Source organism: Emys orbicularis, chromosome 13 (genome assembly GCF_028017835.1).
Source record: "Emys orbicularis isolate rEmyOrb1 chromosome 13, rEmyOrb1.hap1, whole genome shotgun sequence".
NCBI lineage: Eukaryota > Metazoa > Chordata > Testudines > Emydidae > Emys > Emys orbicularis.
This window is the reverse complement of record NC_088695.1, coordinates 43,079,076-43,104,194: the sequence shown is the minus strand read 5'-3', so window position 1 is coordinate 43,104,194 and position 25,119 is coordinate 43,079,076. Positions and strand designations below refer to the sequence as shown.

General features: G+C 40.0%; 2 protein-coding genes across 2 annotated transcripts in view; one reads left to right on the top strand and one right to left on the bottom strand.

Moving 5' to 3' along the window:
• Window positions 1–4,442: 4,442 nt before the first annotated feature.
• PSMD12 (proteasome 26S subunit, non-ATPase 12) lies at window positions 4,443–23,460 on the bottom strand. The gene is made up of 11 exons (XM_065415044.1): window positions 23,340–23,460; window positions 19,807–19,866; window positions 19,367–19,495; window positions 15,899–16,006; window positions 11,307–11,411; window positions 9,750–9,899; window positions 9,452–9,586; window positions 8,671–8,783; window positions 7,432–7,606; window positions 6,322–6,399; window positions 4,443–4,897 (listed from the first exon to the last, which is right to left on the bottom strand). The coding sequence occupies exons 1-11, from the start codon at window positions 23,445–23,447 to the stop codon at window positions 4,688–4,690; spliced, it is 1,371 nt and encodes a 456-aa protein (XP_065271116.1). The 5' UTR covers window positions 23,448–23,460; the 3' UTR covers window positions 4,443–4,687.
• The window catches only part of PITPNC1 (phosphatidylinositol transfer protein cytoplasmic 1), a 192,532-nt gene continuing 190,822 nt past the window's right edge, over window positions 23,410–25,119 (top strand). Inside the window, 2 exon segments of the mRNA XM_065415045.1 lie at window positions 23,410–23,443; window positions 23,446–23,624. Coding sequence (XP_065271117.1) covers window positions 23,410–23,443; window positions 23,446–23,624 — 213 coding nt within the window.

Genomic DNA, 25,119 nt, shown 5'->3' with positions numbered 1-25,119 from the left:
GAACAGAACTGAAATGATTCAAAGCAATTAATTAAATGGATTTGCATTTTGGGATGAGGACAATGGACATGGTCTGAGCCCTACTGAGGAAGAGGAAGTGTTATGGGGGCGGGGGGGAGCGGCGGTCAGACTAGATGATCACTGTGGCTCCTTCTGGCCGTGGAACCTATGAATCTAAGACCACCTTAGGAAGGGGAGAGCATCTCGCACCAAACAAGGGGTGACAAGACCCCTTTTGATGTGCCTGTGCCACGGTTCTCTATGCTGTCCTCTGAGTGAGAGGATTTCTCCACTGACTTGCCAAGCTCAGGGGATGGAATGAGAGGGGATGGTGCAACTTTTACAAGGAATGCCCCTCTGCTGGCTCTTTCTGTAGCTCCTACCCTTAAGCTTGCACACTTAACTGTTCATCACCAACTTCTTTTTCAGCGCAAGTTGCATACTCAAGGGGAGTGAAACTCAAGACTGAGAGGGATGGATTCAAATAAAGACCAAACACCACAGGTGCCATTATAAGCCTTTCAGATTCAGCTCCTCCCCTCATATTCTCTTTCTAGTCAGTGCCAGGCCCCTTAAACTCAAAGGGGTTCAGAGATCCCTTAAAATCCTCCTCCCCTTTGATCTAATTGCAAGATCTGGCAACCTGTACTTTCTAGTCCAAATCCTTGTACCCACCTCAGTGCGTTCCCCTTTCAGGCTGCTAGAACTCACTCCCTCTGGCTAGGGTAGGGGGCCAGCCATGCTGCTAGTGCTGCTGGGGATGGGTTGGGATGAACCAGGAAATTACCTCAGTGTCAGGCTTCTGTGAGAACTAGTAATTGCACACCCATGCTCGTCTCACCCTACCATCAATCTCTCTGCCAGCAGATGTGTATGGGATAGATAAAAGAGGGAGCAAAGGCTACAGCTCATGTCAAGCCCTTGCTTCTCTGCAAGGAGAGGCCATGGCTAATCTTTATTGAATCTTGAGGTGAAAAAAAATCCATGTACAAGTGCCTTTATTTCAGAATGTTTTGAAAATGGGATTTCTAACTGGTAATAAGAAATTTTAAATCCGGGTACAGATACAGCAAATCATTTCAATTCTAGAAAAAAGAATGGGCAATTTGAGGATCACTAACATTCTATGTCAAGTATACTTTTTCTACCTCTTCTCTATGCAATTGGTCTTGTCAGAACGTAGGTTACTATAGGATTATTTTTTAAACCAAATATAGTGCACTTGTTACATTTTTTTGTGCATGGAAGTACATTCCTTGTAAAACATACTCTGTTCTCAAATCATATAATGGTGCCCACACACAACTGCTAGTGCAGTGACAGAATGGACACACAGCAACATTTCAAGGACAAATTTCACACAGGCTGACTTGCTGAAGTATACATTTGGCATACAAACATTTTCATGTTTGCTATTAACTGGAAATCTTTACTGACCAGGTCTCGCCAACAGTCCCTGCACACCACAACAATGACCCTGGAAATTAATTGGTTTTGGTATCAAGGTGAAGACCTAGTTGTATCTATGGTCGAGTAGGAAGTTACAGAATGAGCAGGAATATGAGCATTCAAAAGGGTGAGGAATGGTACCAACGTTCAGTAGCCTACACTGAATCAAGAAGAGATCCACCTTTCTGTGCAGAATAGGTAGCTATTATGAATGTTAGCATTTTTGAAGGGTTCTGTTACTTTGCAAATACGAGACAAGCTGTTGTCAAAGCATAATCTACACAAACACCTGAGCCCTAAGTTAATTTAGAAGGCGGTACCATATTACAGCTGTTTCACCCACTTGATCTCTTAAGTATGCATGGGAGATGATTTGATGGCTGTGGGGACTGGTAATTGAGATCTGCGCCTTTTACCTTCAGGTCACTTATCTAACTCTAGCACTGATCATAAGCTAGCAAAGGCTGTTAATAGACCAAGACTGTTTTGTAGCCTATGAAAAAAAGAGTTGGAGGCCTCATTTGAAGTCATGTTGGACAAATATTCACCTTTCAGTTAGCAGCCTTGTTGGAAGTGTAAGGACAGAGCAAGGCTTGAAGGGTCATGGAGTCCAAATTACATTAAATTTAATCTTTTGTTCCTTATAGTCAGGCTTCCGGCATATTAGTTGAATGGGGGTGTGCATATGTGCTTGCATTGCAGCACTGTTCATGCTGCACGACTTGGTCTGTGGTTTAAACAGAGGACTTCCACTGGCAGTCTGGTGCCTTTCACAAAGGCTAATATTTACTTTAAACAAAATATGTCTGAAACTGGACATATTTCTTAAACTTTCTTCTAAGCTGTGAAGGCAAATGGAGGGCACCTTAGCCAAACATCCATGCTGTCTTTGGTGGGGGAAACGGCCAGATGCCTTTTTTTCTTCTTGTTGACTCTCCATTGTCTATTTTAGAATCATGGTTGCCCATTTACCCAATTCATTGTTTTTTGCAGAAGCAAAATTTTATCAGGAAATTATAGAAACAAGATCCTATTCACAAAGACACCAAAACTTGTAGGAATTCTTTCCATTCCTACAAATTATCACTTTGAAATATCTCATAGTTAATACTTCTCAGTTGCTCTTCTCTTCAGTCTTCCTTTTAACTACCCTATCTTGCAGCATCTATGTTAAGCACTGAACATTGGAAACTACAGCTACCAAAATCATTTGATTGGGTAGCTGAGTTTTTATGAAGCTTCACGCATCCTGCAATGCTGTATGTGAGAAAAATGAGGTTCTATTTTGGCATAGTTAGCTCAGTTATTATCCACACAGATCTACAGTTCACATTAACATTTAGGGTAATGAGACTAGTTAGACAACTTATGTAAAAGTCAGATTTTTTTTTTTTTTTTTTAAAAGAGAGACCTGAAATTCCAACACAGGCACTAGAAGTTATATCTTTAGAAAATTTAAACCATCTTTTCTGGATATATACATTGATTAATTGTAGTGCAATACTACATCTTTTACCAGCCAGTTATATACACTGAAATATACGCTGAAGAATGTGTGTACACATCACAGAAAAAGATAAAGACACTTTTTCCACTTAATAAAATAAGATGGTATTAATGCAGTCTTTAAAAGAGCAATAAAAAAAAATGTTACTGCCTGTACACTTCATATCTTGATATTGTGGTATCCTTCATCCCATGCACTCTTTATTCCATCTATCTAGCAATTAAACTTCGTGTGTGGCAGCTTACATACTTAGGTGCTTCAGAAAATTTTACTCAATGATTTTCAAAAGCCTCCAACTCCCATTGATTTAAAAATTTGGCGTACAGCACTTACATAGCTTCTTTCACTAAAGGATTTGAAGGCACTTTCACACATTAAATTTTAGTACTGAATTGGGCCTCAACTCAACTCAGGACAGCACTCAAATATATGCTTAACTTTAGGCATGTGCTTAAATCCCATTGACTTTCATTGTCCCAGCTGAATTAAATATAAAAATAACAGCATAAATGATGAAAAGGGCATTCAAATTTTAAGTAGTCAGTTTTAGCATCTAAGATACTGTAACACATATATTATTTTAAAAGCGTTTTTTAACCTGATAGTGTCCCTTTTAGCCTCTTCATTGCCATTAACTGTGAAATATCAAACAAACATTCTTGGTACTGGACTTTTCAAGGTAAGTTTCCAGTTCAAATTTTGCCCATTTGCCCATCTTCATTTTATAAAGTAATACATACCTCCCAAGGGATAAAAATTGATTTAAAAAACAAAACAAAAAACCAACCTATTATGTGTAGTGTTTGGCTCTCCAAATACCGTGTGTGCCCAATCTTGGAGTTGTTGCACAGACTTCTAGAAACTGACACTTAAATATCATCTTTGCTTTTTTAGATTCTCCAGAGGCTTCTCTTGGTATCTGGAAAGCCACTCCACCCATCCTTGTCTCTCTTATGACCAGTTCAAACAAGCAAGAAGTCTCTCTTGTCTGGAATATAATTAAGGCAAAATGAACAGAACAAGAGGGTGGATTTGAAGCATCATCCAAGTTAATTATGTGCTACTGGTGCTATTACAAATTAAAATCCACAACCCAGTTAAATTAAGGAGCTGGCCAATACCCATAAAAGCAAGGAAATTCAGAGCTACGTCTGAGAAATCCAAGCTGCCTTTATAAGATGAAGTGCTGGGTCTAAAACCCCTGCAATACTGAAGCACAAAGAAAAAATGAAGCATTAGTCTTAAACCTGAATTTCTTGGCCTTTATACAAGTTAGACCTTTGACATATTAAATATTTATCATTGTACGTTACAAATAAAATGCACCAAAGTAAAACACTTGCCAAAAATGTCACAGCATACCCCACACATCTTCAAAAACAAAAGTAACTATGTAAAGAAATAAGTGCAGACTTATTTCTTAGGTAGATCAAGACAAACATCTACAAATTTATTAAAAAACTACTGGGATAAATCACAAGACTAATTTTGATAACACAGGCAATACATTTTATTATGTTTTCACCAACTGTAGCAAAAAATGTTTAACAATTAACGAATAATCAAGGGAACTTAATTATCAACAAGACTTCCAAGAGTTATTATTCATGTTCTAAGTTTTAGACAGGGAGGGTTTGGGTAGGGAGAAAATAAACCAAATATACACTGGGATAATAGTCTATTACCAAGTTTTAATGCCTTCTTCAAAAGCATTAAGTATACTGAAGCATCTTATTGCAGGTTATGTATCATCTCCTCTTTGGCAATAAGATGTGTGGTTTTGTTAACTAGGGCCATCAGTGAGTTGAGCTTGTGAGACCAGTCATTGAGTAGGTTATTTGGGTCCTTGGGCCTCTGGAAATTGATAATTCCTGCCAACCTGTCTACTTTTGCAAAGATGGTCTTATTTACTACTAGGTTGGACAGGAACTCCTCCGATTCCTGCAAAGGAGACAAACGGCACTGAATCAGGAGAACAGCATTTGTAATTAACAAAATACTCTATGTTCTTTCCAAATTTCCAGTTAACACGACAGCAGTGTGACTGAGGTGTTACCAATACTAACAGTAATATAGTCTGTTTGAATTACAGTACTTCTAGTGGCCATAATATTTAATATTAACGCCTCTGGCATTGGAATTATGTTGTAGTTACTAAACTACCTAGGGTCAACAAGTTTCTGATGTTAGCCATACTAAACAGCTAACATCTGTTTGCAGTTCAAGATACATCTAAAAACTTTCAAACTGCACAAGTCAAATACATTACACCTGAAAGCCTCTTAACATACATTGGGAGCACTTGGCTAAACAGCTTCCAGAACATGCTTTCTACTGCTAAATTCCACACCAATTACACTGTACAAACATTGGTCAGGTAAATGATGCTTCTGTGAGGTGGTATTGTGCAGAGCAGGAGGTGCAATTAAACACCTTAAAGCAAATACTCTGAACTAAACAAGCTGTGAATTTGCCCTCCCCATGCTCCCATGCTAGATGCTGCTATGAGTGGATCCACTGGGAAAACTTAAAAATGAAAGACCTATGTTCAAAAAGAGTGACGAATACATAAACCAGGGAGTTCAAAAGTAAGGAAGAAACCCTATATCATTAGCCTGTTTTAATCAAGTATTGCTGAGGGCCTGAACAGTGGAATATAGTATCTAGGTACAGTATAGAACCTGATGCTAACACTCCTTCAGATTTGATTTGCCTTGTGTGTTTATTCTTTGCCTTGTAACAACTTGAGTGCTGTTTTGCGATACAAAATTCTATTCTAAACCTTGAATAGGCAAGTGTTCAAAGTCTAGCCTATATACTCATTATCAGAGGCAAAACGAAAAATATTCTATTTAACATCTCTATTATTACTCCTGAGGTATTTTAAATTGTTTCTCAATTATAATCATTGAACCAGAATTCAATTAATGTTACCTGTATCTCTCTAAAAGTTAATATTGTTTTTTTCCATTTAGTTTCTGATGGTAACAGCTGGAAAGCATTGGTTATACCAGGATGGGGATCAGAGACTAAAGGCAATATTACAGGGCTGTTGTGAGGATAGATACATTAAAAGGTTGTGAGGCGCTCAGATACTACAGTGATAGGCATAACTATGAGCGAGAGAAAATACTTTTCTCCAGGTTCTTTATTCAAAGTGGGTATTTCTACCTCCTCTTTCTGCACTGGATGCGTGGCTGTTCCAAACACTATTTGTGACAGACTTGTAATTTTTAATCTTAAAAAAAAACACCCAATGCAAATAAATGCAAATTAAGTCAAAGCGCTATTTTGTTGAATACTGAGTTCTCTACCACATGGACACGTCTAAGAAGAATGCTGAGGATATCCTGAGCAACACTTACATCAACAGATAGATCCAGGAGCTGTGCCATCCTCTTCATTGTAATTCTGGTATAATATTTTGCCATTATTCTAATATTCTGGAATAAAAGTGTTCAGAGTAGAGGGTTATTTGTAAAAAGGAACTGACACAGGCTGCAAAAATATAAAGGTCAATGTTAAAAACAGATTAGGACTTGTGTTGCTATAATGGCTTATCCAGAGAAAGGTATGCAAATGAATAAGGGGTCTTTTCTTGGGGTACGTCTTCACTTTACATCCGGACCCGGATGTAAGCAATCGATTTTCTGAGTTCGATTTATCGCGTCTGGTTAAGACGCGATAAATCGATCCCGGATCGATCCCGGAAGTGCCCCGGATCGATCCCGGAAGTGCTCGCCTTCGACGCTGGTACTCCAGCTCGGCGAGCGGAGTACGCAGCATCGACGGGGGAGCCTTCCTGCCGCGTCTGGACCGCGGTAACTTCGGACTAAGGTACTTCGAATTCAGCTACGTTATTAACGTAGCTGAATTTGCGTACCTTAGTCCGAAGTGGGGGGGTTAGTGTAGACCAGCCCTTGGACACATACAATTCTCCTGCATATACAAAGACAAGCTACTGCCTCTCAAACTAATAACGAATGAAGCCAGTCACTAACTACAGATTTAATATTAAACAGCACTCTTCAAGTTTTTGCCCTAATTTCAGAGGGCCGAGTCTTACAACTTACGTAAACCCTATTTAAATATTATTTGTTTGCACTTGTGCTGTTTTGTTTATAATTCCATTGTTTGCTCAAACTGCTATATTCCAATTTGTTAAAGTGAAAGCAAAAATTAGTTTATGATTTCAGAGCCGAAGTAGTGGAATGTGCATTACTCTCAGAGTACTGGATCTACTTCTTTGACACAGCATCAGCTGCTCACAAAGACATAGCTACAAAATAAACATATCAGGAATGCAAAAGGAGAATTAGAACATTATGGAAAGAAGAAAAGACAACTTATCAGCTTCTCTCGTATGTTCTCTCCTGTCCCTCTCTTTATAAATAAAGCAAGCAAAAAAAAGCATTTTTAGCAATTCCATGCTTAATTTATATCGTAAGAATGGTTAAAAAGCAGACTGTACTTACGTGCTCCACAACTCTGTTCTTTAAGTCTTTCCATCTCTTTTCACCTTCTTCTGTATAACCAAAGACATCTGTGGCAGGACTGTCAAGACTTCCTTCTCTTAATTCCTTTCCATATTCCTCAACTAGGACGGTCCAGCGCATCAACTCCATAGTGGTAAATAGTTTTAAAAGATCTCTGTAAATGGTTTAATGAAATCAGTTCAGAATTCTATACCAATAAAACTTGTATTTTGTATTAAAAATCCTGCCAACAGACAAATACCATAGCAAACAGCATAATTTTATCACTACTAATCATAACTTTTAATTCTACTCAGCACTTTAAAATTTATAATCCACAAACAGGAAGTTTTTATATTAACACTTCCTACTGACTGACTGATTCACACACACACACTCACTCTATGGCTTCAATTTCCACTTCTTTGTGCCATATGTTATCTTAGCCACCTGTGCAAAGTTGTGCCAAATTCTACCAAACCATTTCACATCCACTTTGCACAGCTGTAAACGACTATACAAGCCGCATGGTATGTTTTGGGAGAAACAGATACTCAGAGCTAAATTTAAAAAGGGATGTCATCAACCCAGCCTCTCTTGTCCATCTGCAATTCTGCATGCAAAACTTGTATGTACATTCATGGGTGCAAACAACAACATTTAAGGATATAAAAGTAATTTATGCTTGATTTGTACTCAGTGTGCTTACGCAAAAAGGGTTTGCATATGTAAATTCTATCACATGCACGTAATGATTGTGTATGGACCATATTTTGAAAATTAGACTCTCAATATTATTTAGTGTAGTATTACGGAATAGTAGCTGTTCAGATTATGTCCATAATACAGAACTCTCCATCACAGACACACATTTGTGTTAAGTTACTATTTATAATTTTGACTTGCACACACTCAAAAACATCGTTATAGATTTTTCTTTTTTTCCACACGACATTAATTGTATAGGAAATATTGACAATAGACCAGTGGTTCTCAACCTGTGGCTTAATCAGCACAGAGCTGCGGCCCATGTGACATCCTCAGGGCCATACAGGTAGTATTGGATCCAGCCCACATAACACATTGTGGGCCACATATCCGGCCTACAATGGTCAATAGTCTACTGCAGTGGTTCTCAACCTAACAGTAGCTGAATCCCCTCTGCCTTCAAACCACTCTTTAAAGGGCTGGTTTTTTGTTTTGTTTTTTGTCAGAGTGGACTATTCAAAAGATACTTACTTATACTTAGGGATTTCTTCTAGCTTTTTGTCACTGCTTATTCTGTGTACCAAATCAGACTGTTCATTGTCATAAGGTGAAAGGATAACATACAGAACAACGTTCTTCAGTTCCTGTTCAAAGGAAAACATGGTTTGTTTTTTTATTACAGAAAAATAGCCAGAAAAAACAACAATACTGATGTCAAAGTAAAAGCAGTTCTCAGAGTATGAATAAAATGTATGTGCAGCTAATCTACTGTACATATAACAAGATACATTCTGTGAGGCTCAAATTTATTAAGAAACTAAGGTAATAAAACAAAATAAAAATAAATTTAATAATTAAATTTGTAGAAACAAAACTTTTACATTTTGATCACACGGCAAGATGATTCAGGCCAAGTTATTTGTAATAATAGCATTTAAGAGAAAAACAATCTTGAGTTTGTAGCATTTGCATTGTGTACACGGTTTCAGAGCTAGCCCTGTAAATTAAGAAAAATACTGTTCAGAATTTAATTTCACAAGTTGTTTCTAGGCTTTCACTCATGAAATGGAGAAGTTCAGTCATCCTCAGAATTTAAGACAACATACACTATATGTCATTGATACAAATATTGATTACATAAGGACACTCATAATTGCTTTTATTATATTCCTCCTTATGTAGACAGTTTGTTAGATGAACATGGATCCTTTAGCATCTATCTGTATATGAACATTAACAAATACAGTAAATATACAGTAAAATGGATATTTGCCACTATGAACTGCTGCAGTTCCATTTGCAATGTTTTTACCTGCTGCCATTTTTCACTTTCAGCCTGGATACAAGGAGTATCATAAATGGCTCTGTAGTGCTTACAGATTGAGAGGTAGGAACCTTCATGTTGATCCAGCTGAATCATTAAGTTGTAGTATTTCAGCTTTAATTTCTGAAACAATGTCAAACAAATGTCAAAATTAAAAACAGATCCACTAATCTCACAAATTACATCCAACTGAATTCCAAAGACTGACTATACAAAAACTCCTGTGCATGACGAGAATGCATGCCACAGACTGACAGAAAAAAAAAAATCCCTCCATCAACTTTACCTCTGTATTTTCTTCCTGGAAAAATTTGGTGTTAATTTTTTTGCTGATAATTTGGGTCCGAACATAGTCTTTTACAGCCAAACAGAGTCTCATCTGCTCCAAGATAAATTCCACCCGCTCTTTCTTTTCCATTGAACCATAGGTTTCCACCTAAAAAGGAAATTGAAGTGTTTAACTCCATGGATCTTTATTTAATAATGTTAAGGAGAGAAGCATGCCCTTCTATCAAAGATTTTCATCATACTTCTTTCATGTGCTTATTATAAAATATTTAGCTTTAAACCAAAGCTGCTATGTGTAAAATTCTACTACACGGACTTACTGAGCATCATATATATGTTATAACAGAGAACAAATTAATATTGTCTGACTGTGTGCATTAAAATCACCCAGAGAATGCACATAAGATAAAATCCCCCCAAAACTTGCCTTATGTATTTATTTGTGCATGCATAGCCCAACTTACACAACATGCATACACAAACCCCAACTGATATGCCTTATTTATGCATGCATGCATGCACACACACACACACACACACACACACACAGTTGCCTCTTGTTTTCTGGAAAAGTTTCTTAAGAAAAAACAATGAGGAATCCTTGTGGCACCTTAGAGACTAACAAATGTATTTGGGCATAAGCTTTCATGGGCTAAAACCCACTTCATCAGATGCATTTCCACTCCATGCATCTGATGAAGTGGGTTTTAGCCCACGAAAGCTTATGCCCAAATAAATGTATTAGTCTCTAAGGTGCCACAAGGACTCTTCATTGTTTTTGCTGATACAGACTAACACGGCTACCACTCTGAAACCTTTCTTAAGAAAGGCATTGTAACCAAGCAGCTAATTTTACTCAGAAGTCTCTACCTTTGAACAAAGCACCCACACACTAGATGACAAAATAACAACGTTCATTAGCTCTGAAGGAAGTGTATCCACCCCTTTCAGCAGAAAAAATGGTGGTGGTGATCTGACAAATGGATGGGAATTCTCAGGCTCTCAAGAAATAGAGATGTGAAAAAAGTTTAGGGTTCTCTTTGGCTATACCCTCACATCCTTAACTCAGCCCAGTCCTAAGGATTCCTTCTACACAAAGGACCCACACGCTACTCTTTTAGCGGACGAAAACATGGGAGGGAATTCCTTCCAGACCCATCAACAGCCAGTTCCCTGTGCCAAATTCATGTAAAAAAACTCAACAAAGAATAAGTGGATCCAAGAACACTTCATTTTGAATGATGGCCTGAGTTTGAACTCTCCATTCCAGAAGTCAAAAGATTAACTAGGACTAAACCTTCTGTATCAGCTAATACATGGGAACCCCTTTTCCCAAAAGGGAAATATTCCAAGTAATTTTCAGCATCAGCCAAATTAGCAGAGCTAGAGCATTTTAAATCTAATTACACTTCCACTGAAGACAGTTAATTGGTTCCTGGATAGCTATGCTTGATTAAGCCTCAAATCTCGCTACAAACAAACAATCTTACTGTCAGTCGTTGAGAAAATGTTGATTTTTGTACGTGAAACACTTATGAACCATATGATGCATTACCTGTAGTTCTTGCAAAATTGAAGCAGCTTCTTTCACGTCACCATTTTGTTCTTTTATTGTTGCAAGTGTATTTGTAAGACGAGCACGCTCAATTTCCACGTAGATCTGGAATTAAAATAAAATCCAACACTGAAACTTATTTTACTAAGTAAAAGTGTGTTGCATCTAAGGCTGTGATATACAAATCTGCATAACTTTACACCTATAAGTAGTCTCACTGAAATCTTTCTACTGTTCTTTAAATGAAGAGAACATAATGTGATGATTTTGTAAGTGAAGCATTAATTTATGTTACAACTGCTTTAGGAAATGTTTCCATAGAAGTTTTCTCTGTGCTACAATAAGAGTTTAATATTTGGAAACTCAAATTAATTTTAAGAATAGTGTACAGTCTGTATTTAAAAAAATAGGAAACACTTTTTTTTTTATATTTCGTTAGTCAATCTATTGTTCACGACCAGTGCTGTAGCCCTGGAAATATTCAGATAAGAGATACAGCAGGGGAAGCAACACTGCAAAGCTCCCTCTGTTACTGAGTCTCAACCCTGATCTGGAAGGACAGCACCTAGGAATAAGATAGTTCATTCACCTCTCTACCAAGATTCTCAGTGAAGCAAACGATGATGGTTCATTTTGTGATGGGAACGGTTGTCTACCACAAACTGGACGGAGACCATCTCCTTTTACAAGCACTAATGACCAGCCATCAGTTAACAACATTTGGTTACTAGCTACCTAGGCTTGATCTGAACTGGTAAAAGGCGTAAGAGTAAATAAACATAGACTTTGCTCAACAGAAATTACATTTTCCAAGAGGAAGCCTTGGACAACTCAGCCATCAACTCAGTATTCTATGTAACACTTCATATTTTGTTAATTTTCTTTCATACCTAATAAGACTAAGAGTAACACATGTATAACATAACTTTATAAATATACAATTTGTAACATCACACCTCAGTTGCTGAAAACAGGTGTGTTTTGTCATTGCAAACTGCATAGGCTCTTCCAGACCATCTGGCACACTAACATCATCCTCGATGACCTGAAGAAGGGTTTTATTTTGCCTTTCATCAAAAAGGGCAGCAAGGCCGAAGAGAGTAACTACCGAGGTATTATACTGTTGGCAGTCCCAGGAAAAGTCTTTGTTTCCATGTTAATGTCTTGAATCAGTGATGCACCTCACAGCAAAGGCTGTGCCGTTTTAGATCTGGTCATTCCACTAACAACCAGATCTTTACCTTGAGACAGCCTTTTGAGAAGATGTCAGAATTTAATAAGTCATGTGCAGCACTTTTTACAGATTTCTTTCAGGCCTTTTATTCAGCGTATTAAGCAATGCTTGGGGGATCTAATAAGGCAACTTGATGTCCCTGGGAAGATAGCGTCATTGACAGAAGAGCTCTATAATAGAACAAAAAGCTCGGTTCAAGTTAATGGTAGATACACAGCGTGGGTTCCTATTTCCATAAGAGTTCAGCAAGGCTGTGTCCTGTCACCATTATTGTTCAATATCAGCATAGACTGGTTGATGGATAAGCTTGAAGAAGCAGCTGTTGGTAGTGTATGGCTCACCACCATTTTGCTTCAAGACCTCATATATGCCAATGACATTCCCTCGTTGGCTCATTTTGTGCAGCTGACGGCCAATCTGCCTGTGCAAGAAGCAGCAAACACTGGTTTGGTTACCAATCTGGACTAAACTAAATCCCCTAGTCAGTACCATCATGTAGCTTCCAACTCTAGATTACAACCACCTCAGTATTAACCAGGTGGGATATCATGCAGGTGGCAACTGTCAAATACTTGGGAAGGCATCAGACAGTGATGGGGGATGTTCAAAAGATTTGGACACTTGAACAGCAGCCATCTCAGTGGCCTCTGGGGAGATGTTGTGACATCAAGCTTTCTACAAAGTTGCAGATGCACAGAACCATGATCATACCAACTTTACTGTACAGCAGCGAAACGTCAGCAATGGGAATGCTGAAGAATAGCGGACTGATGTTTTCAATTCTCATCATCAGCCGCTCCGTATTATTGATCTTGTCTTGCCACTTAATGAGGATAGTCATAGTCGAACCAGCAACCAACTCCATCAGTCAGGGTTCAGTATTGGTGGCTTTCTTGGTACAGACACATTAGGATGGGAAACCAACAAATTACAAAGCGTGTTTATCAAGGTGGTTGCACAAAGGGTCTGGGTGACCCTAGCAAAGAGGTACCAATTTCATCCTCACTGTCATGCAAAAGCACCTATCTGAGGTACCCCAGCCTTGCAAATGGGGGGAAGGGGGAGAACCTATGATTTGGAAGTACTGGCTGAGCAAGAGTATTATATGGATTTCCCAATTAGTCAAGGATGAGAGCTTTGTTTCTTTTCTAACTCTAATGCAACAACATGACCTGCCACCCTCAGCAGAGTGGCAGTACTTACAACTAAAACATCTGTTAATGTATCAATTTGGTCGGATGCCCTAGGACTGCCAGAAGTCCCAGAGCAACTGGGAACCTTGGAAATGTTTCATAAACTCCTTAGGCCTATATCTACTACGTATGCTTTTACTAATGAAGAGAACCTTCACTGGTCTGGAGCTTTTTGTGAAAGCATGGAAAGGGAAGTTATCACAGCCCTTAAAAAAAAGCCCAATGGCAGAGAATTTTACGGAATGTTAAAAATGCTTCTGTGATTCTCAGCAAAATAGTCTATTCATAATGTACTGGACACCACAGAGGTTGGCAAGATGGGGTCCTTGTCCTCTGATGTTTGTTGGTGCTGTAATAAAGAAAAAGGAACCCTGATGCATATACTATGGGACTGTCCAACAGTCAGACAGCTGTGGAAAGAGATGGATATTAATGAAAAATAGTGCTTGGCTTCAGCAAACAAACCTCAGCTGAAAGTTATATCTTAGGTTATGTACCTACTGTTAGAGGGCTTATTCCTTCACCCTCCCACTTCCCTGGTCCTTCTCACGTGAACAGAGAAAAACAATACCCGAAGTCCAAAAGGTGCAAACAATTCGATGTTTATTGGGGTGAACTTCCAGCAACCTTAAATCCAAGTTCCTTTTTCCTTATTTTCAAATCCCAACTTACTATATAAATTAGGGGCAAACAGGAAGTAATAGATAAAAATAGACCTAAGTTCTTAAAATATAGGCCTTTACAGGCAGGCCTGCATATCTATATCCTAATACCTACTATGCTGTGTTTAACTCCACTGCAAAGATTTTGGTTCTCGAGGTTCTACTGAGTGCATGATGTTACATAAATGGAGGAGTAGGCTTATACATGGAAGTGATCTTTGGACCTGTATGAGTTAGCAGCGAAAGAAAGAATCACTTATCGCTGTAGAGAGCAATATGAATTTAAAAAAAAAAATGGATTTTTTTATATACATTTGGACAAAAAATTCTGAGATAGATCAAATAATGCCAGTCTTCCATTTCACTTGACATCTCTGCTTTTTCTGTCCTTGTCCACTTCCCTCTGGTCCCCTCCTTCACTTTTATGCCTATTTGTGTATTTTGTTGTTTGTATAATTCTCCCCACCCTAACATGTTACAGCTGTGTAAAACTGTCTGATTTTGTATTGTCCGGGCTTGCAGAGTTGACAAGTTGCGTAATTGCGTAATTTTATTGGAAATCCTGTGAATTGTGCAGTATTTGGTAACATATACAAGGTGTAAGTCATTTACCTTTTTGTATTTTTTGTTGTTTGATTATGAAAATTAATAGATATGTTAATCACAAAAAAAGGAATGCTGCTACACTGTCGGCAATCTCATTGTCACCAAAAGCTTCAGTGGTGCAATAAGACTGCCACTGATTGGAAACAGACTGGGCATCCAACTAAATTGTCTGAGCCAAGCCAGAGATCTATCCAGGGGGTATTCGATGTGCAAGGAAGCTATGTCCCTTCCAAATTTGCCTTGATGATGATGATGATGATGATGATATGTACACAACTTTAAGTCAACAATAAGTACTGAAAATAAATCTTAAAAAGACGTTGTTGGGTCCAGAGGAACTCAGCATTTACATTTTTTAAAAACAAAGGCTAATAGAAATGTTTCCATTAATTATATTTTTTTTTTGGTTTTTGTTCCTTGCTTTTTTTAAATTCCTATATCAAGATTTTTAAACAAAAAAAATCATGTTTCGTGTTTGGAACATAAGCATTCAACAGCATGCTAATCCACCAGAATAAGGAAGTAAAACTGACTAGTCTATTTTCATTTCCCAAAAGGAGAAATGTAAAAAATAAACAAACATCACAAATAGTGAAGAATAAATTGAATTTTTAGAACTCTCAGCTTTAATACTTGAAGGTTTCATTAATACAGAGACTTACAAAAAAAAAATTAGTATTCCAACAAGCTACTTAAATGAGCAATATAAGGAAGTAGTTTTCCAAGATATTTTGAATAGAAACATACAGATTTCCTTATCATATTAATTTCAAAATGTATTTTGGGTCTCTCTCTAACCAGAAAAAAGAAATAAGACATGCTTTAAGGAAGGCAAATATCCTTTTTATTACATCACTAGACATCAAAAGGTTCCAGTCTGAAAACAAAAAGTCTTACCTTTCCTTCTGTTACCATACGCAGTGTGTCTATTAATCGCAGTTTGATTGGTAGGTCTGTAATCTCCTCAACATAGGTACAGCACTGCTGGACCATTTTAGCAACTGCCTGGTATAAACAATGGAAAACAAAATATTACTCTATTTTTAGATTTCTAGGTGTGCGCCAAAAATATAATTTTGGGGCATTTGTAATCAAATGTTAAGATATAAGAACTATTAATATCAAAGTAAATGGACTCTCTTCCAAAATAAGCGTGGGGGTGTGTTGGAGGGGCTGTTTTCACTCCTACTAGGCATGAACTTAATAGGATAAAACAGAAGAATAAAAGACCCATGGCACGGCCATGGCTGGCCTGGGGCAACTGACTTGGGCTTGTGGGGCTCCGGCTACAGGGCTAAAAATTGCTGTGTAGATATTTGGGCCCACCCTCACAGAGCTTGGGCTCCAGCCTGAGCCCAAACATCGACACAGCAATTTTTCAGTCCAAACTCTGGGAGTTTGGGTCAGCTGACTCAGGTCAGCCACAAGTTTTTTATCCCCAGGTGTAACCGAAGTGAGCAGATGCCCTTCCACAGTAAGATATTACTGAGATCAGAGGCTGGCTCAAGTCAAATGGGATGTGTCTGTATCACTTCTCTCAAACTTGTTCTCAACTTACTCGAAGAGCAGAATTGACATTTTCTTCTGCCAAATCAAACTGACTACTTTGCAGGCTGGAAAGAGCTGATCTGCTTGCTACCGGATTTCCATAATATAAAAAGGGGTGTTCAGTATGCATTTTACCCTGGTCTAAATAAATAGTGGGGTATACTGTCCCTTCTTTTGTGGTATCTGTAAATTTCTAGAGAAATATAAGTTATTTCTGATTGATGTCATCATTCCAGTTTCAAATGTATGTGTTCTCACAAAGCGTAGCCTTGTATGACCATGATAAACCACAACAATTCTGTTTAACATCACACTTTACATGTAAACCAAAAACTACAATATCAATTTCATTATTCATTTTCTTCTGGAAAAAGTCAGTTTTACCATTGTGAGCCAATTACTGCTCTGCCATACTATTATATTTGTATTCCACTATGTGCTAAGTATCTTAGTCCTTTTTTTCCCTTCTTCTCAACACAAAAGGGGGGCGGGGGGAACATACAACTAAAGTTTTTGCAAACTAAAAATATATATCCTTCCACACAGCTCAGTTTGCTCTGCTATCAAGCATAAATAAAAATATCATCTACATTTACAATCACTAAAATAAAATTAAGACATATCAGTCTTCTTAAGTCTGAAGGCAAGAGCTGATCACCAGCTAGAGTCAAGTAGAAATCCCCCTATGATATAACATTATTGAATAGCTAGGTGCATTTAAAGAGGTGGAGGTTACAACTTCATCTGAAATATCAGACTTGGCAATCCTCATGTACTTTACATCACTGTTAACTGATTAGTTAATTAAGCCTTGTTAAGTAAAGAAGAATGGTTGAGACACCCAGGATTTAGTGGGGAAACAAAGTCAACCATTAGATATACATATAAGTGAAAGCCACGAGTAATCCTGTTTCATATGAGCTAGATCATGCTTGACCAGTGCGGATTATTGTCTTTCATGAGACTTGAATAAACTGAAATTGTAGGCAATCCCAAGCATCAGCACTTCAGAAACTCTTGACGTACAAGACTAGCATACTAGTTAAGAACAGCTTAATGACACATATTTTCTTAGATTGAAAACTGCAAAGGAAGCAGACCTCAGTGATCAGGGCAAAGTATCTCTCTCAGACAACACAGCAGAGAATAGGTAGGCAATACACCATGGGTTTTCCCTGACTTTGGACTGCTTAACGGAATTTTACATTTCAGGCGGTCCCTTGCTCTGCTTCATCACCACCCCATCCCAACACTGGTGTATCATTTCCACAATATATCAGTTGGAGCATATGACAGAGTACTCGCTAATGCTGGTACATGACAGTGGGGTCCTATTCCAGGGTGCACATTGGCAGAGATCCAGCCCCACTAACGATAAACGAGGAAGTCTAAAAAAAGAAATTAATCTAAGACCTGTATTGGGCCTAGTCTTGTTTATTCTGGATATCACCAACAGGTAACAGGGAGGTGCAGAAATGTGAACCATGAAATTGAGTAAGAGTGAACAGATATAAAGAAGACCAAAATGGAACGGGCAAACAAGAAGTCTCTTTATCACGCACAGATTTTTGGCATTTCATGAGGCTTGGGGAGAATATAGTATGACCAATGTATTAAAACAAAACCAAATACAGTACCATGGTGACAACAGGGTTAAAGATACCTAAATAGACAGAAGAAGAAAAAGGAATTGGTGTCGTTAGTCATCAGAGACCTGAAACCTAGGTGTAGCGTGAGGTAGCGACCAAGAAAGTTTAACAGATGCTGGAAATGAGCAAGAAATGGAGGAGATTGGAACTGATACAAAAAACTGCATAGGATGTTTTAATATTGTGTTTAAAGTGAAAGCTACTGAAGAGGCATAGGGAGGAGAATAGGAATCTATGATTACAACTAAGAGGCTAGGAAAAAAATATATATCAGAAATAAGATTCAAAAGAACCAGAAATAAAGGGACAAAGTCAGCGAAGTTTTTTGAGTTGATGTTAAGCTCCAGAACAAAGTGACCGAAATTTAACGGAATCCCACATTCACAGCAAATTAAAGAGGTGTTCACTCAGAGGAATTAGTGAACAGATTACTGTTGATACAGCAGCAGGGCACTAGGAGCTTTAGACAGATATGAAGACAAAAGGTAACATTTTCAAAAGCAACTCAGGCACTTAGGAGTCTAAGCCCCATTGACTTGCAGCGAAACTTAGAAGCCTAAATCTTTTGAAAATTTTACACATAGGCACTGTCCCAAGAATTTGCAGACAACCTAACAAAACAAATGAACAGAAGAGAAAAACCAAAAAAAGCAACATGAGTGTGTGCATATTAGGGATGTAAATACCATTTTAAAAAGTATCTGTTTTAACTATTAAAATTATATTGGTTAACCATTTAATCTTTAACATGATGGGGGCCCCACCCGACAAGGGTCCAGGGCTGACGCCAGTCCCCGCCCACTGCCTGTCCCCGCTCAGCAGGGATCCGGGGCTGCTGCCAATCTGTTTTAAAAAATAACTGCAATATATTAACGGTAAGACTAATACTTATTGGTTAACCGTTTAATGGTTAAAAAACCATTTTAGTATTTTACATTCCGAGTGCATTTTTCAGTAGGTTAATGTGGATGACAGCAGGGTGAATTTAGCACACAAGCCTCCTTGAATAAGCCTATCAGAAACAACAACAGAAGCTGACATTAGTATATTCAGAAGGACATTAAAACACAAACAGCACAGGCACTACACAGAAGGGGAATTAGAAAGGTAACATGATATCTTTCCTTCCTAAACAGCTGCATTTCTTTGTTTAAAAAAATGTAGTCACCTGTTTTAACTGACTTCTTCTCTTTGACAGAATAATAATATTTTCATTAAGAGCATCCCAATCTTTAGCTTCATAACACATTTTTACTACAGCAACCAAGATACGGGACGTGGAAACCATGTCAGAGGCCTGCAACAAACAAAAAGTGCATTAGTGATTACATATACAACTTAAACTACTGAGCCACTACCACTGCAGAGCCTTGACAATACAAAGACAAGAGCAATCCATTATAACTCCAGACCCACCATCTTCAAAAGAATGGGGAAATATGGCACAGAGCCGGACTCCCCCCCCCCCGCTCCACCACCATCAAGGGAAAGGGGGAACATGGCAGAGCCAGACACTCTAATTTCCCACTAGTACCACTGTCAGGAAAAGGGGGAACACACAAGAGAACACCCCAGAAATAAATGTGCTGCACAGCATAGTCTACTTACCGTTCGTGTCTGTTTTTCCAAAGAGAGTAGGGTTTCAATGACCTCTTGAAGTCTTCCTTCCTAATAGCATGGACAAACACTATTAGGACCAACATTGAAAAAAATATAGTACAGTTTAACCCAAGAAAATAGCTACATCTGTTATAGAAGAAAAAAATATATAGCAAAGTCGGGATGAAAGACTAATTTCAACGTAGTTTAGTTCTTTGACAAGGAAGATAGAAATAAACATTAATATAATACTTAGCATTTACATATCACTTTTCATCTGTATATCTCAAAGTGCCTTACAAAGGTGGATAAGTATCATTACCCTCCTTTTTTTTTTTTTTTAAATGGATGGGGAAACATACAGAAATTAAGGAACAAAATTACAGGGTGGCCTTTGGTTTTGAGTGCCTAACTTGGGACATCTTGGGTCTGATGTTCAGAGATCATGACCACACATTGATCTCATTGACATCATTTGGACCGGTCACAGCTCAGCATTCCTAAAAATCAGGACTTTGTGTGTCTGAAACTCAGCATCCAAAAACTGAGATGCACAAAATCAAAAACAAACTTCTGAAATTATCTGTTAAATAACTCACCCAAAATAACACAGCTAGTCAATGATAGAGGCAGGAATACAACCAGATCACTTGAGTCACAAACCCATTCCCTCTTTCTCATGTAAAATGTGTCTATGCTTTAATTACTTATGTAAATTTAAAAAAAATCGCACCTTCAATTACAGCCTCATGGAAGCCCAAACACATCCCAAAAGTATATTTATCAGAAAGGCAGGGCATATTTAAACTTCCCTCATTTTAAACATAATTTGGTTGTTGTAGTACAGGGGTTGGCAACCTTTCAGAAATGGTGTGCCGAGTCTTCATTTATTCACTCTAATTTAAGTTTTGCGTGCCAGTAATACATTTTAACGTTTTTAGAAGGTCTCTTTCTATAAGTCTATAATATATATAACTAAACTAGTGTTGTATGTAAAGTAAATAAGGTTATTAAAATGTTTAAGAAGCTTCATTTAAAAATTAAATTAAAATGCAGAGCTCCCTGGACCGGTGGCCAGGACCCGGGCAGTGTGAGTGCCACTGAAAATCAGCTCGCGTGCCCCCTTCGGCACGCGTGCCGTAGGTTGCCTACCCCTCTTATAGTACATCTCAGCTTTCCTTGAAATTCACAGAACCATACAGATAACTCCACACAGAAAGGACACTCAGTTGCAACAGTACACATTTTCACATTAGGAACCTGGAGTTATGAATAATCTCAGGGCTGTCAAGCTATGACGATTTGAATGAGGGAGATTTCAAAAAGCTGCCGGTTTAAATGTATAGCTGACTATAACACAAAATAAAAAAAGAGAGAAAAACAGAACACATTCCCTCAGCTAGAAAGCTACCATAAGTAACAGTATGGCGAAGGCAGGAATGTAACTATCAATTTGAAAAGAATATAAGTATATTCCTCCTCTCCCAGTATACCCATAAGCCTCCATTCTCACATGACACACGGTAAGGCTGTGTCTTGACAAGGAAATATGGTCAAGCTTGAACACATGCTTGATAAGCCACTTAGATTCCTAAACACAACTTTCTTCCGAATGAAGATGAAAGGTAACACCTGTAATTTGATTTAGTCAGCCAAATTCTAGTCTAGGCTAGAACATGACCACTTAAATTAAACTACCTGCATTTACACTAGGAAAAAAAGTTGAGTTTGGGACAGGCTTAGGACTACTTAACCTATTCAAGACAAAGTCTAAGTAAATATAAACACAGTTAATACTGTAACAAAAAACGTTGCTGCTACCCATCTCTCTCCTGATATTAAACAGAGCAAGCCAGGAGGTAGGTGACACATGCCTGTGCGCTTCATATACATCCTAATCATGGAAGTACAATGCCTACACTCATTGGATACTGTGGACTATATGTCCTATATTTGTCTATGGGATTGAAAGGCCATTGTAAGGAACTTTAGATCCAAAAACTGAGATTAAATTTCCAAACAAGTATTATAGCAACACTTAATATTAATAGAAATGTTTGTAACAAACATTGAAGCACTGGGCTACTTAAGCAAAAAAACTGGAAGAATTTTTAGAAGGCATTAAGGTATTAGTAATACAGATAAGGGAATTTGCTTCCAAAAGTTATTTTTATCCTGACCAAGTCCCTTCAAACTGTGTACCATGGCTTGTCTAGTATATGTCCACCTACAATCACAGAATTAAACTGCACACTGACATATATGGCCTGACTGACTATAATGCAGGGTAATATCCTTGGTTTCCTAATTTTTGTACATCACAACTGTACATGTGTCATACATGGCATCAGTCCACCTCCTCCCTATGAAATTTTGCAGGCTACACCTATTGGGAAAGGGCAAGCTGCAGCATAAAGGCCTACATCTGGCTGATCCAAAGTGTGTGTGTGTGTGGGGGGGGGGGGACGCGGGGGGAGAAAGATGATGCCTCCAGGATCCCAATGTATGCTGCATTGGGCAGTCTGTGTCTGGCTATGCTGAAGTAGAGGGATTAAGGGGGGGGTGCAGTTTTGTCACTACACACAATCCATAGCTGCTCTCCTGGGATTCTACTCTACGTAGGGGCAAACTTGATCCATGCTTATCTATGCAGAGACAGCCCCAATCCCTGCACACAAAGGCCTTAAAATATCAGGTGTCAGAGGAACACACTTGTTTGCCACAAGCTGGGAGCAGACGACAGGGAATGGATCACTCGATGATGGCCTGTTCCGTTCATTCCCTCTGAACCACTTGGCATTGGCCACTGTAGGCAGCCAGGATACTGGGCTAGATGGATCATTAGTCTGACCCAGTACGGTCGTTCTTATATTCTTACATGGGCCCCATCCTCCCGCCGGGATTCCATCACACAGCGTCGTCTGTGGGTATTCTCTCTCTCCAGATCCCTTGTGCACCAGTCACCAGGCTGGTGGCCTTGGTTCCTCCTTTCATCCCACCCCTGGAAACCAGGTCTCTGCCTCGCCCACCGGCAATGGAGCACCCTACAGCCTACATGGCGCGGAAGGGCGCTAGGCCGGGCGATGGGGCGCAAGCTAGAGGCCATGGGAGACGGTGGCTGTATGAAGCGGGGAGGGGCACGGCCCTGTCAATTGCAGGAGATCGGTCATGACACAGCTCTATCAGGCCAGGAGCGCTCCCGTCCCACGCCGCTCCCAGCCCCGCTGTGTCCCCCAGCGCGTTTGCCCCTCCTCCCTCCCGTTTCCGAAGGGGGGCGGACCCATGGCGTGTATGCCCCCCCCCGGCAGTCGGGACTGACCCCCTCGCAGCATACACCGGCCCTGCCCATCCCCCCGCGCCAGAGAAGGGGCTCTCCCCCACTGCGTGCGCGCGGGGCGCTTCCTGCGCCGTACCTCCCTCGGCCCCCTTGCACCGCTCTGGGGCAGGCGAGCGCCCCCCGGCCCGGGCCGTCTCCCCCGCGGGCGGCCTAGCCCGGGCCGCGCCATGACTCAGCCCAACCGCGGCCGCCGGCTCCCCTTTACCTGGGCCAGCCGCTCGCACTCGGGCAGGCGCTGGTCCACCGTGGCGCTGTAATCCACCTCCATCTTCACGATGCGGCCGTCGGACCGCTCCGCGCCGTCGTCCGCCATCCCCCCCCGGCTCGGCTCCGCGCCGCGTCCCCGGCCCGGCCTCAAACACACACCGGAAACCAGCAGGGGCACCCGCTCAGGCAGCAGCGCGGGCAGCCTACTCGCGGAAGGACCCCGCAGGCACTGGCGGAGACACCCCACAGCAGCTGCAGGGCCCTGCCTGGCGGAGAGGAGGAGGTGAGGAGGAGGAGCAAACCTGGGGGAGGGGAAGTAGCAGAGCCCTGGCCTGTGGGGGAGGCATTAGTAGGGCCCTGGCAGTGGAGGAAGGAACAGGCAAGGGGGAGGGGCTGTAGCCGGGCTTTGGCTGGAGTGGGGGAGGGGGAGCAGGCACAGGGGACGGGCAGGAGCAGGGTTTTGGATGTTAGGGAGGGAGCAGATGTGGGGAGGAGCAGGGCCCTGGGCGGGGGTAGGGAGCAGGTGTGGGGGAAGGGCAAAAACAGGGCCCTGGCTGGGGTGGGACTCTGGAGGGGCAACGGTCAATAAACTTTAGCTGAGGGGAGAGGAGAGGTGCTGCTGTGTTTAGGCTTCACTCTCCTTTCTAATCCCCCCTCTCCCGCCCACGTTTTTTGAGTTAGGTAAGTGGTGCTGCCCTACAGCCCTCTCTCCCCCCTGCTGCCTTGGCTGGGCAGCTGGTATGAGCTCCCCTTCCTGTTTCAATGTACTTTAATCACTGGTTACAATAATGTTCCAAAGATACACATACTGAACCCACAAAACAGTATCATGCTGAATAGCACCTGGATGTAATGTTACCCTTTTATCATGTGGGATCACTCTGGTGTAACATCAGGTCCCAAGCTGAAGGTACCATCTCACCATGGCACAATGATTCTTGAACACTGTGCTGTCATGATGTAACGGGATGATAGCATTTGAGTGCCGTGTCAGTTTGCCATGATCTCATCACTAAGGTGGCATGTTAATGTAATGATGCTTTGACATTGCTGTATGGCAGCATGTTTCAACATGATAATGCTTTCATGCAGTGATACTCAGACTGAGGCTCATGAATCACAAGTGGCTCTTGTTGTTCCTCCTGTAGCTCTTTGCAGCACATGATACTAAAACACTGTGTGATTTGATTATTAACCAATCGGGATGCTTTTACTATGTTATTAACCAGTTGTAGTTGATAAAATAATAATAGATATGCATCCGAAGAAGTGGGTTGTAGCCCACGAAAGCTTATGCTCTAATAAATTTGTTAGTCTCTAAGGTGCCACAAGTACTCCTAATAGTTGGACAGTCATTTTGCTGTGAGAATAATATATATAAACTAAATATTTCCCCTCTCCTACTGTTTAAATATGAATATATAGTACTTTAGTAAATGAAACAATGAATTCACACTACCGTGGCTCTTTTGGGTAATATTGATCGCTAATTTCGTTCCTGAAACACTGAGGTCTGAGTGTCACTGCTTTCATACAACATGACCACATCACGCAATATCTTTGATGAGATGTGATGATGTTTTAACAAGGTGAGTTACATCTCAGCCTGTATTAATGCAACATAAATCATACTGTAAAGTAGCATGTTGATCTAACACAATGACTGTTTAATGCAATACATTGTTGTGCAGTCTGGTGTCACTTAATCCAGTAATGTTGCATTATATGATAATGAGATGATGTTTCAGAGCACTGGGACGACGTTTTTATGAAGTGTT

Coding starts and splice junctions, on each gene's coding strand:
- PSMD12 (XM_065415044.1), bottom strand. CDS start 23,447: ATGGCGGACGACGGCGCGGAGCGGTCCGACGGCCGCATCGTGAAGATG. Junction 19,496..19,806: donor TGGAAAAACAGACACGAACG/GTAAGTAGACTA, acceptor TGTTTGTTGCAG/GCCTCTGACATGGTTTCCAC. Junction 4,898..6,321: donor TCCTGGATCTATCTGTTGAT/GTAAGTGTTGCT, acceptor TCTCCTTTGCAG/GAATCGGAGGAGTTCCTGTC.